This window comes from Fukomys damarensis, unplaced genomic scaffold (genome assembly GCF_012274545.1).
Source record: "Fukomys damarensis isolate Sample0158 unplaced genomic scaffold, DMR_v1.0_HiC HiC_scaffold_8, whole genome shotgun sequence".
Classification (NCBI taxonomy): Eukaryota; Metazoa; Chordata; class Mammalia; order Rodentia; family Bathyergidae; genus Fukomys; species Fukomys damarensis.
This window is the reverse complement of record NW_022900920.1, coordinates 12,246,608-12,270,778: the sequence shown is the minus strand read 5'-3', so window position 1 is coordinate 12,270,778 and position 24,171 is coordinate 12,246,608. Positions and strand designations below refer to the sequence as shown.

At 40.8% G+C, this 24,171-nt stretch overlaps 1 protein-coding gene across 8 annotated transcripts in view; it reads right to left on the bottom strand.

Annotated features, from left to right (window-relative positions):
- The window catches only part of CUNH10orf90 (chromosome unknown C10orf90 homolog), an 80,915-nt gene that overhangs the window by 4,224 nt on the left and 52,520 nt on the right, over positions 1-24,171 (bottom strand). For 3 of the 8 annotated variants that reach the window (XM_010620908.2, XM_010620863.2, XM_010620948.2), the window contains 2 exons: positions 23,362-23,539; positions 1,123-1,186 (listed from right to left, as the gene is read on the bottom strand). In XM_010620908.2, the coding sequence (XP_010619210.1) occupies positions 1,123-1,186; positions 23,362-23,539 (242 nt within the window). Of the gene's footprint in view, positions 1-1,122; positions 1,187-18,374; positions 18,398-18,439; positions 18,484-18,866; positions 19,519-22,529; positions 22,780-23,361; positions 23,540-24,171 lie in introns of those variants that run through there. The other 5 variants (XM_019207108.2, XM_010620919.1, XM_010620887.3 and 2 more) reach the window with 5 other exon arrangements.

The following is a 24,171-nucleotide window of genomic DNA, read 5'->3' as shown; positions in this document are numbered from 1 at the left end:
CTTTGAGCCCTGTTATTTTAATTGCTTGGTTTGCAAGCTTCCATAGGAGCAGTTCTTGTTTGGGGGGACTGGGAGGGGAAGATTTAGCTGAATTTTTTTCCCACCAAATTGAAAAAACAATGCTTGAGGCATGAGGTCTATACAACTTTGCACTTCTGACCTGAGTCTTCAAACCCAGCAGCTTTTTGAGAAACCACAGTTAGAATGCTATGAATCAGGTCTTTAATAGGAAAGTCCCCCTTCTCCTCACTTTTCACTTCCTTACAAAGAGGCTCCCCGTAGATGATCAAAATTACCTAATTATGGAAACAACATAATCACGATAAAAGCAGAGATTTGGGGCCTTAAGTGGGGAGAGGGTATTATTCTTTCTATTTCAATGGAGCCTCTAAGTGCACTATCAATTTGATTTAATTATAATTCCTCCCAGTGCTAGATAACTTATTACAATCTAATGACATCTTACTTGCTGCTTAAAGGTGGCCAACACTGCTAAGCTTTTGCTTTTTTGTTTAAGAGGCCAGATCGTGGGACGAATGGCAGTCTTTCTATGAACCAGGTTGGGGAGAATTAGTGGGAGTCTTGGACAACAACCAGACAAGCAGAACAGGGAGAATTTGCTGGCAGCAGGCCCTTCAAGCCTATCAGAGATGGAGCGCCAGGAAAGCCAGCTCGTGGCTCCCTCTGAGGCCCCACAGGCTCCCACACTCCACCAGCTTCCAGTTTGGGTTGTACTCAAGGCCCTCAGGAGAAACAGCTTCTCTCTTCCTTGGAAAATTAAGTCTCTTCAAGGTGCAGCAACACACAGTTCCTGCCCAGAGCAATGATGCGGGTGTGCAAAACAGTTTCCAGCTCAGAGCCAAGGGATCACTCAAAGAATAATTACTGGGTCAGTTCAGAATCCAAGACCTACCACTTTCCAAAGATTTTTTCCGAGAGTAGCATAGATGTTCAAGGGTACGATTTGAAAAGTGCCCTCTATTTAGCCAGTTTATCAAACTTGTAGTCAAGACCTTAAACATGGACCTAGAAACAGTAGCCCCACTGGTCAGCAGGTGGATCCACTATACCACCTCAAGCATCCTCCCCAACTTCTTCCGATGTCACACAACCATTAAGTACCTTTTAGATCGCATGTGCATCTCCTTCTCTGAAATACACCTTTCTTTGGGTTTGAACAAGTTATCTGAAAAAAAAAATAGAAGATTAATTTGAGAAAATACAGAACCCACGTCTCACTGGATTTATTGTTAGACCTAGTACACTCTCTGTGATTGGTTGCTACTTGAAGCCATAGCCTGTGACAACCACTGCAGGACTCAGACATCTTCAATGGCTGGATTAACAATTGGCCTACCAATGGCATTGGTCTTGACCACAGTTAAATATATGCATAACTGTATCTGACCTCCTTCATGGAAGGCTACTGCTCTGAGCGCTTCCTTTGGCAATGGAATCGTGGTATTCTGGGGAAGCATCTAAGCCCCCCCCCCACACACAGAAAAATATTTATACTTGGACTTCAAGACATCTAAGGACAAGTAAATCTCCCAGCTGTCCCTACAGCATTTTAAGAACAGAAGGTTTCACTTTCTCCCATCATCCTCCATTAAGGCTTCTCAGCCTTTGCAAGATGAAGACCACCTTATCCCCTTTCTGTGTCAGAAGAGGTCACGGCAACAACATCATAGTCATCTATTCTTGGGGTCCTTCAATTCAGAAAGTAAAAACTGGGCAAAAACACTGTGAGACTGTAAGTACATACTACCAGTCATCACGATGCTTACATAGGGCATGCTCACAATTCGTATGGGATTTTAAAAAGCATATACCTCTGAGATTCCATCTCACCCCACAAAGAATGGCTGCTATCAAGAAATCACACAATAACAAATGTTGGCAGGGTTGTGGGGAGAAAGGAACCCTTCACCATTGCTGGTGGGAGTGCAGACTGGTGCAACCACTATGGAAGTCAATATGGAGATACCTCAAAGAGCTGGGACTGGAGGTTCTATTTGACCCAGCCATCCCTCTGTTGGGTATTTTTCCAAAAGAACCATATCACAGTGATATATGTGCACCTATGTTTATAGCGGCACAGTTTGTAATAGCTAAAACTTGGAAACAGCCCATTTGCCTATCAGTTGGAAAATGGATAAAGATGTGGTTTTGCTATAAAATGGAATACTACTCAGCCATAAAGAAGGAGAAATTAGATTCATTCGTAGGAAAATGGATACATATTGAGGATATACTCCTAAGTGAAATAAATAAGTCGCAAAATGTGTTAATGCCAAATAATTTCTCTGGTGTGAAAAACTATAATAGTGCATAAGATCCTAATGAGATAATTAACAATGTGAAATAGGAAGAAAAGTGTTAAAGGTGTAGGGAAAGCGGGAAGGGTGGGGGAAAGGGAATAAGGGAAAAGAAAAAAATATGAGCAAATGAAAAAATGGAAATAAAGTATTTGTAAACAGGAAGGGGAGGAGGGGGTGAAGGGAGGGCAGGGATAAGGGGAAAAAATAAGGACGAAGACCTGTCATGTAAAGGTACAAGATCCCAATAATGACTGTAACTGTACTGTATACCTAAAATGTACCAATAAACTCAATAAAAAAATAAATAAAAATAAAAAAGCATATACCTGTTACCCTTTTGTAACAGTGGAAATGGGACCTTTTGCAACAAACTCTGCAATTTCCATGTGAGTCTCAGCCCATAGATTAGCCAAAGATCTGCTACACATAAATAAATGCTCCTGGGGTGCTTGTTGCATGGTTATGTATCTGAGCACCTGCCATGCTTCCTAAATACTGGACTGGCCTGTGACCAGCTCACTGTCTTCATCCAGAACAAGCAGTCAGACAGCTCAGCATCCTTGCTAAACATGAATGTTGGAATGGGCACCTTGTGATCCCCAACAAAGACCTGAGGTTTGTTTCAATTTTTCTGCCCCCTCCCCCTCAGGCCAGCACCCTTGCACATCCACCCAGTGGAGCACTGGGAGATTTTTCAGGCTTGAGAATATGCAAAATATCCCAGGAATATGCAAGAAAGTGGAATAGAGACAAGGCTACTAAGAAATATTCCCCCCTTGGAGAAACAGAATTCAACTCCTGATTTACAATATGAAAAACGATGCCACAGCCAAGCTTGCATTCTGTCTAATTATTCAAATATCATTAGAAAACAGTATGACACCATTACTTAACTTCAAAGAGAAGACTCAGAGAGGAACAGGGAAAAAGAGAAATCAGAATATTCCCATTTAACAGAAAATATCACCAGTGTTTAGAAAGGGGAACCTTGTAAGAGCAAGAACGTGACACCCCAAGACTGAGATGGGCCAATATGCCTTCCAGGGCCTCAGCCTGGCCTCTGCTCCAGACAGAGGGAACAAGCAAAATCCCACAGAAGAGCGTCATCTAAAGTGAGTCCGCGTCTGGGGTAAGCAAATATGTGATTGCTTCAAGACTCCCACTCAGAAAGGGAGACGGAACCTTCTAAAAAGGCAAATCAGTACTTGTCTACAGGCCTGTCTTAGACCACAATCTGTCTACTTGACACACTGTGGCCTCAGAGGATAAAAACATGACAAATTGTGCTCATAAGATTTTCGTCATCTCAATTCAGTCATACGTGGTCTATTCTAGAAATTAGACTTTTTGTTTCAGTTTCTTTCTTTTAGAGTACCTGAACCCATAATTAAGCTCTGCTTTTATTTCCACGAGGAAACAAAAAATATGAGCCATCTGACACCTCCATTCTTTGGCTTTCTGAACTTTTCTCTGTCTGCTGTGCTGTAGCAGAAGGTTAAATTCTGCGCCCAGCTCCCATGTTCAGTACAAAACAAGCTGCTTCGTATCCATGAGTGCCCCCTGGGTGTCAGGCTCAGCCCCACTGCCCTGAAGAAGTACTTGCATGTTGGTTGCTATTGATTTTGAGTTTTCTTACCACCACCACGCCTTTTTGATAAACACAAGGGCCTTCCGGGAGGCAGGGTAGGTAATAAGGCGGGGTATCCCTCAGCAAGTGTAGTGAGAATAGCTCTGACCTCACTAGAGTGTAAAGAACACACCCGCGTGGTGCAGTTTCTCTCACTTTAGAAAGGAAAGTGGCCAGGGAGAAAGAGGAAGCTGTGTTCTACGCTTGGGTGGTCAGCATGATGGTTTTTGATGATACTGCAAGCATTTACTGATGCCTTCCTACATGATCTCAATTCTTCTTCACACCAAGCTTGTAATATGCTCGTGATGTTCTGCATTTTAGGGTTGAAATCACTGACTTCCAAACAGGGTGAGGGTTACCTGCTCAGGTTCACGCTGTGAATCAGCGAGAGTCAGAGCAGGGTTTCAGCTCACGTCAGGCCAGCTCTGCCCACACAGGCACTTACCTCAAGACACTGCCGCTGCCAGCTCACAGCTGCAGAGCTGGTATTTTGGGAGCCCCGAACAGGTGCTCCTCCATTTCTCACAATACAATCCAAATTTCATTTCTCCTACACTGCTCCCTACTTCATTTAATTTAATTTAATAAGCAGTTACTAAGTCTGGGGGATGCTGGGAAGAAAAAAACAACACGAAATTCTGCCATCATGACACTGCACGTGTCTCATCATGAGGAAGGCTGCAAAGGGTGGGCAAGTGCTCTAACAAAATGAAGCACTGCCATACGGAAAAGGGGAAGTCGGCTGGTCAAAAAGCCTCCTAGACTAAAATGACCACAGAACCAGCCATGGGAAGACCTGGGACAAGGAAACATTTTTTTCTTGCTGTAGGAATGCAGCTGTAGTGCGAGCAAGAATGCAGAGGTGAGAGCAGAGACTAGCATGGTTTTCCACATAGGGTTCCACACAGCCACCTGGGGATTTTGACAAAACTTCCTGGAGACAGGTCCTGGAATCCAGAACAAAATGTTCAGATGTTCCTAATGTGCATCAGAATTCGGAATCACCACTGTTGGCCCTTGCAAACCTATTTAAGGTGATTTACATGCTTGTGAAAGGAGTTTGTCTTCAGAGTAAGAGAGAGAGATATTCATGTGGAGTCTTAAACAGAAGATCTGACTTTTATTCGTTACAGATGACTGCAGTGGCTCTTTAGAACATGAATTGGGTGGAAGAGAGTCAAAAATGGCAGCGAGGAGCTGGTCCTCGCAATCACAGTCCAATGGGTGAAAGGCAGCAAAGCCCGGCAGGAAGGACAGCCATGAAACTCATTTACACTAGACAGGTGAACAGTGGATTGTGAGGCCAGAAGAAATGAATCAAGATGACTCCTAGGCTTTGGATTAAGCAACTCATTCATCTGACAACCTTTGGTTTTTATCTCCTTAGCACTAGACAGTAAGGACACAAAGATAAGTAAAACTAAGAGCACACAGCTCAGGGTGAAAACCAGATAAATAGGCTCATTAAGCACCAGGACCAATGTTTGCACAAGAAGAAGAGGAGAGGCCTCGTGGAGGAGGGTTTTGTCCACTGTGAGAGAGGAGGATCTGAGATGACTCCATGGCGGAACTAGAAAGAGGTACTACCCAGCAGTGCAAGTGGTTGCAGGAGTGGGAAGGGCCATGTGGAACCTGACAGAAGCCAGAGTTAGCTCTTCCAGGACACGTGTAGCATGAGCCACGGCAGTCTTATTTCATAGTGTAGAAATTCATCCTACATGTGCTTTGTTAAAAAACATAGAGAAACTCTATCTATTAATTTCCTTTTAATCAAAAGTCCACCTTTATAAAATTAAAGTGACTGGTGACAATAATTTTCAGACTACTTAAAAGTCTTTTACAGATTTTCCTGGAAGCTTCAAGTGCTCTAATTCACTGATACGGTGGAAAGAGATTGCAGTTCTATCTACCTCCTATTATCATTCAAATAGTGGAGGTTTTTTTCTCCTCCTCAATAAGATTACTAAATTATCTATTTCTGTTCTTTATGGAAACCACTTTTTCTCCAGAGTGTCTTGCATCTGGACATTACTAGATACAACTACAGGGCCTATTGCTAATTTAATTTGGCAAGGCCAGGCTTCCTTAATCCCCTGCATGTTTTAAAGTCAACAAACAACCAGATACCAAGATTTTGGAGCTTCTGAGGCTGCTGTTATAAAATCAAAGTCCCAACATCCCACTGATCTTCTTAAACGTGGAGATATTTATCACAATCCCCACTTTACGTGTGTGTGCATGTATGTGCACATACAACAGAGGGACAGGTGATCTCAACAGTCGCACAGCTAACAGTGTCACTAGGAAGCATGAAGGGCCACAAAGACACCAGTGCAATTGGTTTTTTATGGGGCTGGGCCTGTTTTTCCTGCCTTCCAACCTTTATCTATAGCTCAGATTGCAAAGCTCCGTTTTGCTCATTGAACAGTAATCTAAATGATAATCAACTGCACAGGGTTTATTAGGACAATGCCCTCCCAGAAACCTATTTTCTTTAGTTACTCTGAGCTCTTTGAAGAATGCTGCAGACATTTGTTTCCCCTATCTTAGGCACACCAAAACCAAGACACACTTGTTGGAGAGAATGCAGCAGAGTCAACAAGCCAGTTGGAATATAAAGGACAAGTCTATCCCTCCTAGACCCTTCTCTTAATGACTGAGCCCTCCACAAAGAATGACAATGGGATGTGTTTTAGGGGGCCTTCCAATGCATGCATTCTAATTCACAAAGCTGTTCATCACACTGATTTCAAAGCCATTAAGCAGCTGTTGTGTTGCCCCTGAAGAAAGCACATCACAGTTTTCAAGATTCACATCCAGTTACATGTACATTTCTGTTCTGCTAATCACAGTAGAATCTCTAATTCATTTGAGGTGGGCATGAGTGGAGTGGTCTATCTTGGATGATTAACCCTTCAGAAATTAAACAGTGCACTATACACAGGACTGTTAAAAAATATAGGTTGTTGGCCTCTGAAGTGCTCTTGTGCTGAGAAAATCCTGTGATGGATAAGCATTCTCATTTTTCTAAAAGCACACCTCACTTCTGTGGAATCCTATCCCTGGATGATGGACACACATGATAAGCAGCTTAGTCTAGGGATCTGGAAGGTAAAGAGAAGCCCCACAGGCACTGATATTTATTACGAAAATGATGCTGTGTGCCACTTATCATCTGGACACATGAGATGATAATGTCACAGTTTAGAAATTCAGCAAGGCTCTCAGATCCTTCTGGTGAAGGAATACAAACTTAAGAAATGAAAAATAAACCAGAGAGCCTTCAGAAATATCTACTTTGTGTGCATAGTCAGTTTGAGAAGCAAAGTGGGAAGGAGCTTCTGTCTGAGGAAGTTCTGCAGAGAGCTCTCCTCCTACACACATTTACTGTCAAACTACAATAGGATCGTCACCTTAGAGGTTCCATGAAAAGGCAGAGTGCTGGGGCAGACGGTCTGCTCCCTAGGGTCTGTCTGCTTCTTTGGGAGAGAGGGTGCTGATGAGAAGGGCTCACCATGAACATGGAGCCTGAGAGCAACCACAGATCTTCCGGAAGAACCATTGATCAATATGGACGGTTGGGGCCTGGACCACAGCAGTGAGTGGATCCCAGACTGCCATAGTCAAACAGAGATGAAAATACTCTCCACTTTTGGAGAGCATTGGAATGTTGTTGCACTCTGGTCCCTTCCTCAGGAGGAGCGCTATGATCAGATCCCTTCTCTCTCTAACTCTGAAGGGGTCTTCTCCTGCATGACTGTAGACTTGGCTCACACCTGTCTCCTTACTCAACTCTCTGCCCACATAAGATATGAGTGCCTGACCTAGAGGATAGGGAAAGTCTCTTTTTAATGCATTCATCCCTAGCCTAATATCCCTGCTCCTTTTCCATTCACATGCCATTCCCATGGTCAAAAGATACTAAATGCTTCTTAGTTATGTTTATTGGCTTGTTACTGCCAGAGAGATCCAGTAAGGGACAAAGAGATTCCCTGAGCTGCCCATACAAGCCACAGGGACTGCTAAAGAAGGTTGGTCTGGACCAGCTCCTAACTTGGATTGCAGGCCTAAGGAACCGTGAGAAAACAAGCTGCATTTTGTGCATTTCATTCATTCTGTTGTTGGCTGAGTCAGGCATGCCCAAACTAAATCAGATCCCTATTGGTGTCAGATGCTCCCCCAAGAAAACCCTAATAAATGGCTCCTGTCATTCCCTAAAATATTGCATGTCCCCCGATTCCCAGTCTCCCACCTAGGGAGCTCTTCAGTGGCTGCAAAGTGATGCAAGGTATTTTCTGCACCAAACACAGTGCTGATGCCGATAGAAATCCAGGTATAAAATGGGTAGCTCCATCTAGCCTCTAGGACCGAATGACCCCCAATTCTTCATGATCTCACTCGATATAACAGGAAATTCAGGGATTCTTTCCACTTACATAAAGATAATATGAGCATTAATACATTGCCATTGTGCTTTTGTGCTACGAATATGATGACCCTTTTGGTGTCTTGTAGCTAAGCCTAAAAACGCACAGCCAGCTTAAGCCTTTGCCGGGTATTGTGTGTCCTGGACAAGATACTTGAGCTCAGTAATATTTGGTTTCTCCTCTGCTCAAAGGTTCATAGCATTTGCCTTAAAATTTCCTAGAAGGACTTATGGGAATGGTTTGTACGAACATGTTCTATAAACTGTGAAGAAGCTAGTGCTGCCACAATTCCCCAAGTGTTCGCTTCCACACTTGACCCCGGCATATCAATTAATTTATGTTTCAGTTCATCCTTACAATGGCCCTGTAAAGAAGATCTCTCCTCTTTACACATGAGGAAGCAGAGGCTTTAGAATTCAGTAACTTATCCGAGGTCTCAAAGTAAGTAGTTAAGAGACCTTAGAATTGAGCACTAACAGAATCAGTAGGATTTTTATTTTCTGCAGAAGATACAAGATTGCAGTTCTCAAAGTATGGCTTCTATTTTCACATAAATGCCAACATCTGTGTGGGTTCAATCTGGTTCCATCACTGAACGAGCAACATTCAGCATCACTCAGATGCTTTTTACTAATATAAATTCTGTATGCCTACCCTAGGTCACTTGCATCAGGAATTCTGGGTGTAGGTCCATAGTCTATGCCACCAGACCTACAGGTGACTTTGATGCCTTCCTGTACTGGAGGCACTGCTACTTTGGTAGAAGTTAACAAGAGGGATTGGAAAAAAAAAAAAGGACAAGTCCTCCCATGGGTTTTATAGCCTTGTAGAAGAATTGCTAGATATAATGCAGCATGCCCAGTTAAATTTGCATTTCAAATAAATAATGAAACCTTTAAAAACGTAAGTATTTCTCAAATATTGCATCAAGCATACTTATGTGAAAAAAGAATTCATAGTTGATCGAAAATGCAAATTTAACTTGGCCTCCTATATTTTCATCTGATGAATCTGGCAACTCTATCTCGGCATTTAAAAAGTTTCTCCATGTCATTAAATAAAGCATCAGGCCCAAGCCACAGGGCTCCAAAATCAGACTGCAGCAGCTGTACATGAAGGCAACACCAGGGAAGGCAAGCAAGCTCTGCCTTTGTCGTGCAGTTATTTCTCTCGTAACTCATTGCTGCTTTCCATCACTGCCTCAGTTCACAAGTACAGCCACTCTCTTCATCCGATCGGATTCTCTCTTTTCTGTGGTTATTTTACATTCTGGCATGTGTGAATTACTTTCCAGGGGGAATGTGACTAGCTCTTATTTTTCCAGAAGACTTTATACTGAGCATTGTCATGGTGGCATTATTACAGAGCAAAACCCACCACAGATGAAAGCAGGTACCACGCCCTACTGCCCAGAGGGTTTCTGTGGCCCTCAGCCATTGCTGGACCGAAGTGCTACAGGTAAAGACAGTAAGACCACTTTCCCCCAGACTTAGATTTTCTTGAATAAATGGCAATTTGAAATTCCAGTCAGAAGTTACTTTAGCAAAGTGTGGTGGATGTGTAAGCAAATAATCCTAGAGCAATATTTCCAAAGTGAGCTTTGGAGAATTAGATAAAAGTATTGTAAGGTGAAAGAAGTTTAGGAGAAACAAAGTTAAAGGAATTAAGCAGTTTTCTTTGCTGCAGGGCTTATAAGTGTCTCTATCATGCATTGGGCAGTGTGAGCTTCCAAGAGAATACAAAATACAAAGCACAAAACATTTCACAAAGAAAGCTGAAGGGATTGGTTTTCCTCTGGAATTTGTGAGTAGTTATTGGCTAAAGGACATTAGAAAGAAAGAGTCTTACTTTCTTTACCAACTATGAGATGTTAATAGCTAGGATCAATCTTCATTTTTCAGAATCATTTGCTATTCTTTATTAGGATTTAATCTCTATTTATAAAAAGAAGATCTGGGCTGGGGATTTTAGCTCAGTGGTGCTGTGACCAGCCTCCTAAGCACAAGGACCGCGTTCAATCCCCAGTACCAAAAAAGAAAGAAAGAAAGAAAGAAAGAAAGAAAAGAAAAGAAAATCTGGCATATTTTCTGAAAAATATGCATGTGCCATTACCAGCACGGCAGTAGAATGCTTGTGCCTGGGCACGTGTACTGTTGCTCTCCCTGACTCTGGAGCTGTGCTCCTTGCAAATGTGCCTACGCTTCAGACACTGGCTCCATGGCCGCCCACACATTATATCACAGACACTATTATTGTGAGTGTGCTGAGAGCCAAACCGGGTGCCAAGGACAGACCATCTTTACCATGACCTCTCCAGTGGGAGGAAAAGGTACTCGAAGAGCCCTTGCCATCACTGTGAACATGCACAGAAGTGGCTGATGAAGACACCTGCAGTCTTTACCAGCATCAACCTCAGCTGGCTGAGCTGCACAGGGATTTTCCCACTAGATCCTCACAGCAGCCAGAACTGCCTCACCTCACCCAGCTAGTGCCCTCATAACCATCCACAAGAAATGATTTTTCCAGCTCTTAAAATTCGGAAACAGTGATTATTCCATCAAAGGTACAGAAATCAATGCAAGGCAATAAGAAAAACAAAGGAAACATAACACTGCCAGAAGAATGAAATATTTATCTAGTAACTGATGTAAAAAAATAAAGATCTATGAATTGCTTGAAAAAGAATTAAAAGTAATTGTCTTAAGGAAGCTTAGAAAACTATAAAGAAAAACAAAGAAATAGCTAAAATCAGGAGAACAATACCTGAACAATATGAGAAGATTCACAGGTTGAAATTATTTAAAAGAATCCAGAAATTCTGTAGGTAAAGACTGAATAAAATGAAAAATGCGATCGAGGCTGTCAATGGTCAAACTGATCAGGCAGAAAAGTGAATCTGTGAATTTGAAGACAGGTTACTTGAAAATATCCAGGGAGAAAAAACAAGAGTGAAAGATAATAAGGAAAGCTAGCATTTTGTATTATAGGATTTCAAGGAGAAGAAGAAAAATCAAAAAAGCAGAGAGTTTATTCAAATAATAGTAGAAGACTTTGAAGGCCGAGAAAAGATAAAAACATCCAGGTATAGAGCTCAAACGTCTCCAGTCAGATTCATCTCACAGACATATTATAATCAGTTAAGACATATTGTAATCCATCTGTCAACAATCAAAGACAAAGAAAAAAATATTGACAGCAGTAATGAAAGAATATCCTTACATATCAAGGGACATACAAGGTTATCACATTTCTCAGCAGAAACTTTGATGGCTATGATGGAGTGGGATGATATGTTCCAAACACTAAGAGGAAAAAATGTTAACTCGAAATACTTCCCTGGTAAAGTAGTTCTTCAAAAAGGAAAGAGATTAACTTTCCCTCAGAAATAAAGCTTGAGGGGAGTTCATAACCACTTATCTTTCTTTATAAGAGATGATAAAGGGAGTTCTAGAAACTGAAACAAAATGATACTTATTAGTATCATAAAAAATGCATAGGCGGATAAAACTCATTGGAGGGCTGGGGATTTAGCTCAGTGGTGCCACCACCTGCCTCAAAAGCACAAGGTCCTAAATTTGATTTCTGGTACCAAAAAAATAAATTAAATTAAATTAAATAAAGCTTATTGGGTACATAGTCAAAATCAGAATATTCTAATACCATAATGGTGGTATATAAATGACATATCTCTAATAGAAACTATTCAAAATAACAGTAGATAAACTAATTTAGGGATATAAAATATACAAATTATGTAAATTGTGACATCAAAAATGAAAAGTGGATGGAGGAAACAAAAGTAAAGATTTTTGTATATGATCAAAGCTAAATTATCAATTTAAAATAGCTTCAGGCAGGGGATTTAGTTCAGTGGTTCTGCTGCCTGCCTCACAAGGGCAAGGATCCAAGTTCAATTCCTGGTACCAGAAAGAGAGAGAGAGAGAGAGAGAGAGAGAGAGAGAGAGAGAGAGAGAGAGAGAGCGCGCGCCTCTTATAAATTATTTTATCTAAGATTCACTGTAATGACAATGTGAAAAGTTAAGAGTAGATACATGAAGTAAAGAGAAAGAAACCAAAACATAACACTACAGAAATCACAAAGATATATAGCAAAAGAGGAATAATAAAACAAAAAATCTACAAAATAAGAGAAAAAGAAAAAGTTAAAAAATGGCAGTAGTAGGTACTTAATTTTCTTGAGTATAAATGGATTAAGTCCTTCAATCAAAAGGCATAGAAAGAACGAATAGATTTTTTTAAAAAAAGACTCAAGTACATACTTCCAGAAGAGACTTACTGTAGCTTTAAGGATACACTCAGCCAGGGAGTAAAGTAAAGGGACAGACAGTCCCAGCAAATCCCATGTAGATACTTAAACAAGAGCAGAAATGACAGACTCTAAGCCAAAAACTGGAAAAAGACTTTATTTCCATTTTTTCATTTTGAGGGGAGGAAGGGGTGAAGGGAGGACACGGACAAGGGGAAAAAAATGAGAACCAAGACCTGTCATGTAAAGGTACAAGATCCCAGTAATGAATGTAACTGTACTGTATACCTAAAATCTACCAATAAACTCAATAAAAGAAAAAAAACTGTAAAAAGAGACAAAGGACAATATATAATGATAAATGAACCAGTTCATCAAGAGGAAAAAACAATTATAAAAAATATATGTATTCAACATCAGAACTCCTTAATATATACTGTATAAGGTAAATAATATATCTGAAGGGAGATATAGACAGCAATGCAATGATACCAGAGGATTTCAATACCTCATTTTCAACAACACATAGATCATTCAGTCATAAAATCAATAAGGAGGCAACAGACCCAAATTGTACCTAATGGACCTTACAGACATATATAGAACATTTCATCCAAAAGCATCAAAATACACATTCAACTCAATGGCACACAGAACATTCTCCAGAACAGATTATGTAAATCACAAAACAAGTCTTAGCAAATTTAAGAGGATTGAAATCATATCAAGTACCTTTTCTAGCCACAATGAAGCTAAACATAAACAACAGGAGGGATTTTGGAAAATTCGCAAATGTGTGGAAATTAAATAAGTTCAGAGAGACCAATGGGTTAAGGAAGAAACCAAAAAGGAAATTTTAAAAACCCCAAAGACAAATAAAAATGGAAACATCATACCAAAACTTAGGGATGCAGCAAAAGCAGTTCTAAGAGGAAAGTTTATAGCAATAAATACCAACATTTTTTAATGTTAAAGATCTCAAGTGATAGCTCAAGGGACCAGCAAAAGAATGGACTAAGGCCAAAGTTAGAAGAAAGGAAAGAAAGGAAATAGAGAGTGTAGCAGAAATTAATGAAGTAAAGTCTAGAAAAATATGAAAGAGAAAATTAAAAATTAGGTTTTTAAAAAGACTAAGAAATTGGCAAATCTTTAGCTAGACTAAAGAAAGGTTCAAAGGGATAAAATCAGAAAAGAGACACTATAATTGATACCATAAAAATATAAAGGATCCTTAAAAACCCAATCAGTGACTGTATGTCCACAGATTGGATAACCTAGGAGAAATAAATAAGTTCTTAGGAACATAAAACCTACCAATAATTAATGAAGAAGAATTAGAAAATCTGAACTGAGCAATAAAAAGGATATTGAATCAGAAATTAAAATTTCTCATTAAAGTAAAGCACAAAATCGGAGAGCTTCATTGCTAAATTCTACCAAACATTTAAAGAATAACTAATATAATTCTTCTCAAACTCTTCCAAAGTGGACCAGGGATTTAGCTCAGCGGTTCAGTGGCCTGCCTCGCAAATGCAAGGACCCGAGTTCTATCCCCGGTACCAAAACAAAACAAAAAAACAAAAAACTTTTCCGAAGAAATTGAAGGCAAAAGAATATTTCCAAACTTATTTTATGAGGCAAACATTGCCCTTGCCCTGATACTAAATCTAGACAAGGTCACTACAAGAAAATAACACTATAGGCCAATGTCTTTGATTAGCATAGATATAAAATTCCTCAACAAAATACTAGCAAATTGGATTCTATACCACATTAAAAGGATCATTCACCATAATCAAATGAGATTTGTCCCTGGGAAGCAAGAACGGGTTCACATATGCAAATTCACAAATGAGTTAAGCAATGTTAATAGAACAAAGGACAAAAAACAATTATCAAATTTCAGAATCCTTTCATAATAAAAACTCAAATTAATTATAGAATGTTTCTCAACACAATAAAGGTCAGATATGGCAAGTCCAAGTTAAAATCATACTCAATATTAAGTTGAAAGCCCTTTGTCTAAGATCAGGAACAAGACAAAGATGTCTATTTTCACCACTTCTATTCAAAACAGAACTAAAGCCCTAGCCAGCAATTAGGCAGGGAAAAGAAATTAAGAAGCATGTGAATTTGGGGGGAAAAGTTAAATTATGTCTGTTTGCAGACAACATATGTACAAATTCCTTCACATGCTATAAAAAAAAACTATTAATCACTGAATTCAATACAGTTGCAAGATACAAAATAACTATACAAAAATCAATAAGGTTTCTATAACTAGCAATGAAGTAAACAAAAAAGAAAACTTTAAAATCCAGTAGTATCAGTTCTGAGAAAAAAAACAGGAGTAAACTTAACAAGGGCATGAAAGATCTATCTATGGAACGCATGCCACAACAGGCTGTTTGTATCATTGAAAGATCTAAAAGGTTTGCCATTATTGATCTACATTATAAAACACTGATGTAAGAAATTAAAGAAGACAAAAGAAATGTAAATATATCCTGTGCTCATGAATTCGAATAATCAAAATTGTTAAAAATATTTGTACTGCCCAAAATCATCTACAGATTTGATACAATCCCTATCAAAATTTCAGTTACATTTTTTTCACAGAAATAAAAAACTGCTACAATTTACTTGGAGCCACAAAACACCCTCTACAGTCCAAGCTATCCTGAACAAAATAATAAACCTGGAAGTATTATATATACTACCTGGCTTCAAAATGAATTATAAAGCTATAGTAGCTCAAACAACACGATACCGGTATAAAAATAGACAAGCAGACCCTATACCTCAGAAATAAATCCATACGTTTACATTCAACTTATTTTTAACAAAAATGGTGAAAACACACAATAAGAAGAGGACAATCTTGGCTGGGGATTTAGCTCAGTGGTGCCACCTGCCTCGCAAGTACAAGGTCCGACGTTCGATACCTGGTACCAAAAAAAAAAAAAAAAAGACGATCTCTTTAAAAAATGGTGTTGAGACATACACATGCAAAAATCAATGCAAAATTGACTGAAATTATAAATCTAAAAGGAAACACTGAGAAAAGTTCTGGCACAATGGTCTAGGCCAGAGGTGGCAAAGGCATGCGTGCCACAGTTTGTATCACTGAAAGCTCTAAAAGGCTTCACTGGTTTGGGCAATAATTTTTCTGGATTATAACCACCAAACATGAGTAGAAAAAGTAAAAGTAGATAAAGTGGATTTCATTATAACTAAAAAAGCTTCTGCACAGCCAAGGAAACAATCAACTAAGTAAAATGACAATCAGTGGGAAGAGAGAGGATATTGGCAAACCAGACCAATGTGGTCACAAGAGAACCACTGATTTAAGAACGGGCAAAAGTCCCAAATAGACAGTTTTCAAAAGAAGAAATCCAAATGACAAGGAAGTATATGAGAAAAAAATGTTAACACTACTCATCTGTATGGAAGTGCAAATTGAAACCACAATGAAATAATACTTCACATCTATTAGGACAGTGTTGTTCTAGAGAAGAAAAAAAAAAAAAGAATGCGTTGGTCAAGGTAGGGACAAAAGACCCATGTATAACTATTGGGAGGAATCTGTAGTAGTACAGCCGTTATGGAAGATACAATGGAAGTTCCTCAAAAAGTTAAAAATAGAACTTCCATGTGATCTAGCAATTCTATTTCTAGATATGTAATATGCAAAGGAAATGAGGCCAGAACAGCGGTACCTCAGTTCACAAACCTAATGCTTTCCACGATGCTCATCACAGAACTCATTCCACAATTCTTGCAGTTTGGTTGCAGACAAAATCATGGAAAGAATTAAGCTCCTGAACCAAGAAACCACTATATGTAGAGACATTACCTGTGTTGTGTTCACTGAAACATCATGCATAATAGCCAAGGTATGGAATCAAGTTAAGTACCTACCAACAAACAAGTGGCTAGTGAAAATGTGTACACACACACACGCACACACACACATACACTTGCACATAGAATGCTATTTGGCTTAAAAAAAAGGAAATAAATTAAAAAAAGAGAAATAAATCATATCATTGTTTACAGAATGGATGAACCTAAAGGATATGATGTCAAACGAAATAAACCAGACACAGAAAGACAAATATTGCATGATCTCACATACATGTAGGATCTAAAAAAGCTTAGCTCACTGTATTAGTTTGCTTTTTGTCTCTGGGACAAAATAGCTAACGCCTACAATTTAAAGGGAGAAAGGTTTATCTTGGCTCATGGTTTCCAAAGCTTTAGTCCATGGTAGCTGGTTCCAAAAGCAGAAAAGTCATGGCAGAAGGGTGTGTTAGAGGAAAGCTGCCCATCTCATGGCATTTGGGAAGCAGAGCACAGGGAAAGAGCCAAAGAGAGAGGAAGGGACCTGGGACAAAAAATATATCCTTCCACGTTAACTCCCAGTGTCCTACTTCTACCTCCAAACAGCACATTCAGTTATGAGTTAATCAGTGATTAACATTAGGAGTCCCATGATCTAATCTCCATCCAAAAGCCTAACCTTTAAACATTGTACCTCTGGGAGGACATTTTTATATTCAGACCATCAAACTATAACACAGAAGGAGAGAGTAGAACGGTGATTATAAAGGGAAAAGGGATTAGGAGACTCGGGATATGTTGGTCTAAGGTAGCGATGGCAAACCATTTATAGCTTTCAATGATAACAACCACCCAGCTATGGCAGGTGTGCAGTTCCCTTGCCACCACTGGTCTAAAGAAACAAAGTTTCAATCAGTCTTCAGTAACTTCTAGAGTCCTACTGTATAACACAGTGACTATAGTTAATGAAATAAAGGACTTCACCTAAAGATTGTTAAGAGGAGATCTTAAATGTTCTCACCAGGAGAAATAAATACATGTTCTCACCACGAGAAATAAATAAATCAATGGCTACTTTGATTGTCTTGACTTAATTATTTACAATGCATTAGTATGAAAACATCACATAGTATATCATATATGCTTATTTACAATTTTTGTGAATTAAACCTTAACAAAGCTTAAACTAAATGTGTATGTTTTAAGTGACAATTTTAAACTAAAATCATATTCCTCACCATCAAACAGCTGCATCCATTACAATCCGGTATAGTAACTGTTTAAAAAAGTTGTATTTGTTCCAATTCCAGCGTTTCCCAGCATTTTTAGAGAACCACAAAATATGGTGATTTATGGATGATTGGTAAACTCAATGCTGGTGGCCAAGTAGATTTATATTCTTGGTATTACTACAAGGTTTATTACTTAACTGCTTTGTGGAATATAAAGGGAAATCATTTGGAAAACAAAATCAAGTCAATTGGGAAAAGGAATCTCTCATAAAGCAATTTTCCTCGCCACTTTGAAATTCAATGTTTGTACCTTTTGTTACTTTAATTGGAAGTAACATTGTCCTGAAAGTCTAATTCTAATCAATACACATAAACTGGTCTTTTCTTCCCTTTCTTTTTTTTAAAGCAACAGTGTCGCAGTGCTGAAGGACACTAATTACAGTGTTCCTGTGAATGTCTTGAATCAGGGAAACAGTATTTAAGTAATTCATGCTTCCTGTTTTCTTTGTGGACTGATAAAGTAAAATTTACTTGTATCTGATAAGCACATTTTAAAATTCTTTTGTGACTAATATTGGGAGAACTTACCACAAATATTTATTTCAATGTTTTACGGAAAAACATTCATGAGATCAGATCAGGCAACAGTAAGGACAGCGTGGCCTCTGCTCAGCTAGCTGCGTGATGAACAGCACACTTTTATTGCTGCAATGACTTCTGCTGCCTTCTCATATCTGTGGGGTCACATCTCCAGCTAGATGCTCTCAGAATGCAAATTAATGTTAGTATTTGCTCCATCCAAGAGTCATCTCTGAAGGCACATTTGCTAAAGAAGAAAATTTGCAATGGCTTCTGGAGAATTCCATTCCCTCTACTGGCCCATGATTTGAATGGCTCTGACTTGGCTCACCTTGGGAAGTATGGATAACACAATTCAGATTAAGTCAGTCTGATTTGCTAGGTCCAGCAGGGAGTCTCAGAGTGACTCAACATGGTGCATGCCTGCTAGGGCTTCCAATCTAGGCATTTTCCTAGCACAGCCACATGACTCAATGAAAAGCGAGTAAGGCAAGACTATGTGATTTACCCACATTCAAGAGTAACAAGTATTCAAACGGCAATGTGTGTAGGGAGGATCAGGAAGGGATTTGTGGAAGAAGAGATTCCTGATGGACATCCTCACGTTTAAAGGTTAAGGAGAGAGCCATGGATAAGGACCCGGAAAGGCAGCTTTAGGAAACAAGCAGAGATAGAAGCCAGGAAAAATGAGCACTGTTTGGGCAATGTGGGGCTTTCTGAATTGGCTGTAGCATTAGATATTGGTAGCAATGGTGATTCATCATTAGCAAAGCTCTCAGATGAGAAGTGAAAGCCAGCACACACCAGGTCATGTACCACAGGGAAGAGAAGAAGCTGGACATGAGACCAGCTTGGGAAGTAGGGTAGGATGATGTAATACAGAAGGTGGACAGACAGACAAAGTTCTGTCAGGGGCTTGAGGTCCCTGAGTGTGAACATCCCCAGACAGCGAATGAGACCAACCAGGTAGAGTGGGGGAGTGGCAGAGTCAGGTAGGAAGAGATCTGGGTTTCAGGGTGGGGGACATGATCCAGGGAGGCTCTGAAGCTCAGTGGAAAGTGTGCAGAACTTCAGTGAGCTGGGATGAAACCACAGTTCAGCCAACAGAGGATGCAACTGACTACTACCAGGTGGCCACTTACCATCTGCAGGTGCTGCAACCCTGGTCCCTATATGTGCTCTATATATGCTATCAGGGCTTCCTTGCTTTGGAGTCTACCTGCAAGGAAGAAGCAATGACTAATTCTGAAACACTATTTCCCAGCTCAGGGTTGGTCTTTGAACCTGAACCAATACACCTCAGATCTGAGGGAGGAAGAAGCTTTCCTACGGCTCCCAGGTAATTCTGGTGAATTGACCAGGTAAAGTCCTGGCTTGAGAAGAACAGAGAGGCCCTCAGGTTGGAGTGTTGCTCATGTGGAGACTGACAGCAAAACCCTCCTATCATCTACCTTCACTTCCCTGTCTCAGCTTCTCTCTCCCACAGAGCAAACACCACTGGTTCTACCTGAGTACCTCTTGACTCTTTCATCTTTCTGCACCCTGTACCCTTTTTGGGCCAGGCTTTGTCACATCTTGCCTGTGACCCTACACAGCTCCCTACTCAGGCTGACCTCCCATTACAATGCCTAGCCTCCTTGGGTTAATTTCTCTTGAGTTCATCTTTCTCCCATGTCTCACTCCTACTCCCTATCCCCAAAGCAGAACTGAGCATCACCAGTGACTTGTCCCCTACTTTGTACCATGATTTACCTGCATCGCTGCTACTCACCCTAATACAAATGGGAGATCTTCTCCATCAGGAGGCAGGGGCCATACCAAGACATTTCTAATTCTATTTCCTGATCTCTCTGTCATCCCCAATTATTCTCGAAAGTTCTCCTATCTCCAGACAGGAACACAACTCTAACATCTACCCATATATATGCAGGCATCCTACATACACATAGCACCCTGCCCCCGAACCTCAGAGGGCACTCAGAATTCATCAGCCAACATGAACCAGCTGTCTCTGGTCTTTACTGTAACCTGAAAATCAGCTTCTCACTAGTTCCCACCTGAACCTCTTAGGCCTGTCCTTCAGCCAAGACTGTTCTGCAAGCCCAGATCAGAGGCAGCTACCCTAGTAGGAAGGCAAATCTGAGTCTTCTTTTTAACCAGACTCCTTGACATTGTAGCCAGAGCTCATTCATGCATATGATTTATTAACTAATTTAGCATGTAAGAAAAACATCTGCATTTTGCTTTTATCATCTTGCCAGCAGACTGAAGACAAGATGTGTACTGTAGACTTGTTTAATGGGACCTTAAACATTCCCTTTCACTTGCCTGAGCCACACGAGGATCTGGTTTCAGAAGTTGTCTGATTTAACTGATCTAACACAAACAAACATGAAAGTAAAGCTCTCGTCAACACATAAATACTGCAGGGACAGTCAGATGGCTATAAAATCCCTGCTGGCCAAGCCCCACCACCACCCTCCAGAAAAATTACAGTCACCAGAACTATCTCAGAACTTGGGGAATAAAAAATACGTTGGTTACTTTAACACTATCGACACGGCCTGATCCCTCTTTATTAATACAATTCTAAGCTTTTCATATCTAGAAATGTAAGCCTGTAAGGATATTTATTTGGGGCAAAACATCTAAGTTGGATGTTGTATTGAGTAGGATTTTGTCCCCCTGAAAGATCTGATCAAGTCTTAACCTTCCATGTTTGTGAATGTAACCTTATTTTGAGCTTATGATTGGCAATGTGGTACTGCAAATGTAATCAAGTTAAGATAAGGTCATACTGGGTAATAAGGATCCTAGCACAGAGAAGAGGAAAGGAAATATGGATACAAAGACCTGAAGACATAGTGGGAGAGCCTGAAGTGGAGCATTTGTAAGCCAAGGAACAACAAGAATTGCCAGATGCCAAAAATGCCGGGAAAGCACCACGTCACATGTTTTCCCTCTGAGCCTCCATAAGAAACCACCCCCTGGACATCTTGATTTTGATTTCTGGCCTGCAGAATTTTGAGAAAATATATTTCTGTTATTTTAAGCCACCTGTGTGTAAGGATGTCCTACATAAACCCTAGGAAGGTAACTCAGCCTACTAAGGCCATATCATCTCTGCTAATTGAGATACTGTGGCTAGCAATGTGGCACAGACAGGTGGTTCTGCTCCAGGAAAGAGGGACCAAGCACTGACACCTGCTAGGTAGTAGTTTGTATCTGCAAGGGCCTCAGAGGCCCAGGTGTTAAGGCTTTGGAAAGGGGCCTAGTAGGAGGTGTAGGCCACTGGGGGTCTGGTTGCAGAAAGAACTGAGGGACCCTGGTCTCACCACGAGATGTGCAGCTCTGCTCTATCATGCACTTCCTGCCAGGATGTGCTGTTCTGCCATAAGCCCAAAAGCAACCAGTGCAACTGACCAGGGACTAAAACCTTCAAAGCTGTGAGCCAAAATAAATCTATTCTCTCTCTAGTTTGATTTCTCTCAGGCATTTGCTATAGCAATGAAAAGCTGACTAACAAGACACCATTCTTCAGAAGTCACCCCCCCGCCTTGGTTTTCTGCTTCTTCCTACATAAAGTGAAAGAACCTGGCTGAAAATGAAGGCCCTTAGATTCCATTAGGTGTGTATGACACTGTGTTATACTCTAAAGCAGCACTGTTTTGTATTTGTTGACATTGGCCTAACCATTTTTACTAAGCAGTATCTCCAGAACTGCTAAGGCTGAGGTGAATACCAACACCCAGCCAGCCTTGGGGGAAATGCAGGTACTGAGGCCCAAGGACACTCCCACCTGTGGCTAGCATTTGGTTTTCATGCTACCTTCAAAAGTCTGTACCTGAACCAGTCTCTCACTGTGGAGCCAGAGACCCACCAGTGCCTGGAGGACAAACTCAGACTGAGCCCGTATGTGCTACCTGGCTTGGAATATGGGCTAGACACCCATTGTCCAATGGGGGAGCATCTTGATGTTTCTATTCCTTGGCATACTGGAAAGTACCATGAGGGAGAACCAGCAGGTATTTTGCCAAAGCCTTTGTCCAAGAAGGATAAATTCATGCCCACCCTTGCCAGACAGCTCTCCCACAGCAACCTGGTTTGCAGGACGTGGACTGCCTGCCCATGGACCCTGGGGGATAACAGGAATTCTATGACAACACCTTTTTTCCTGTCCTCCAGTTCTCCCTTATAGGATCTTGGTAATGTTTGCTAAGCTGGACTTTATTGAATATGGTTATTTCCCCAGAGGACTTTTATTCAGAATTATACTCATGATTTTGCTTTCTGGGGAACAAAACATTTTCCTAGGAGGAGAGATCTCATTCCTTTATCCAAAGGAATAAAACTGAAGTTTCTCCACGCCTGCAGATTTTAAGATTTGGGTTGGCAGGCAATGAGTATGTGCTATGATGTCATGAATCTTCACTCTCATCTTTTCTTGTCATTTTTGCTTGTTTGATGATCTGTTGATAAGCTCCATGAAGAAAGGACTGAGCTCAGTGTATCTCACCATGGCATCCCCAGTCCCTCCACATGGTGCCTGGCCCAGGAAAGGTTCCTGATAACTCCTTCACCCATGAGTGAGTGCCCTCCCTCCTAGGGTCAGCTTAACCCTGGCTTCACAGTGCTCAGCAAACTGGACATCCTTTCCCTGAGCTCACAGCAGGAAGGGGTTTCAGGATGACGAATGTTGATGTAGACAAGCTGGAGTCAACCTCTTGCCCTGTGATTTGTTTTGCAATCTATAAAGGTCAAAGGGGCTCTCTAGAAAACATCAGGCAGGAGCCAAGAATTTGAACTTGCTACCCTGGCTGCTACAGTGGTGTGTGGCTTCTTTCCCAGCTATAATGGTAAATTGGTGTCCCAAGTTCTTTCTGCCGAGTTTGATACCCTTATGTAATCCCACAAAACAAGCTAGCTCTCAGAACAGGCTTTGATTGGTTCTGCCTGTGTCAGTGGGAACATTTGTCAAAGTGGGAATATAGGTAAAGACTTAATCCCCAAGCACTCCTGTCCCCTGGTCCTTTCTAGATCTCCCCCACCACCTTCAGCCTACCACTAAGAGGATGGGGAATGGTGAACTGCTTCTTGTTGGCGCGGACAGGAAGGAGACTCTGCTTCTGCCCCGGGCTCTCCTTCCGCTGAGCTTTTCTCTGTTGTACCATGTGTTCTAGCTTCTTCAGCCTTTCTTGTGAGTGGGAAATGAACTGAGGTTTATGGACTTCCAGAGCTTCCTAAATAGAGCAAAGAAAATATTTTATTTTTAAGGGAAATGATACCAAAAGGTAACACATCCATCTGATTTAGTCAGCAGAAGCCAATCAAGCAGGACACTCAGAAACTAAAAGCTGCATATAAAATACTTCATTTTTTCGCATGAGTTTGTGTAAAATGCGAACAGACATGTTGATAACACAGGTCCTGATGGTCAGATCTGGCCAGCACCAAGGGCCCCACTTCACAGCGTTAAGCAGTAATGAACATTGAGATCATGAGTGCAAAAGGCCAACATTTTCCCATTTGTCCTTCAATAAGGACAACTGCCTAATTGCCAATAGGCCCTGCATCCCAAATTCAAAAGTAAGTGGGTAAGGGTGGGAGGTAGGTACAATGAATCACCTGCTTCTGCTGGGGTTGGAACCTTCAAAGGCACAGACTTTGAGAAGCATCCCACTTCCAGGGTGAAAAATGGGCCTTTTCAGGAAAAACTGTCATTGTGGCTCTAGGAAACCACTCCTGCTCCTGGGTAGACAGAGTTAGGAGGAAATATCTACCTACATAAAAATGGTTCTATGAGCTCCATAGAATAGAGCAGAAGCCCATACATTTTCACATCTGCCTCATCCCACCCACATCCATGCACCAA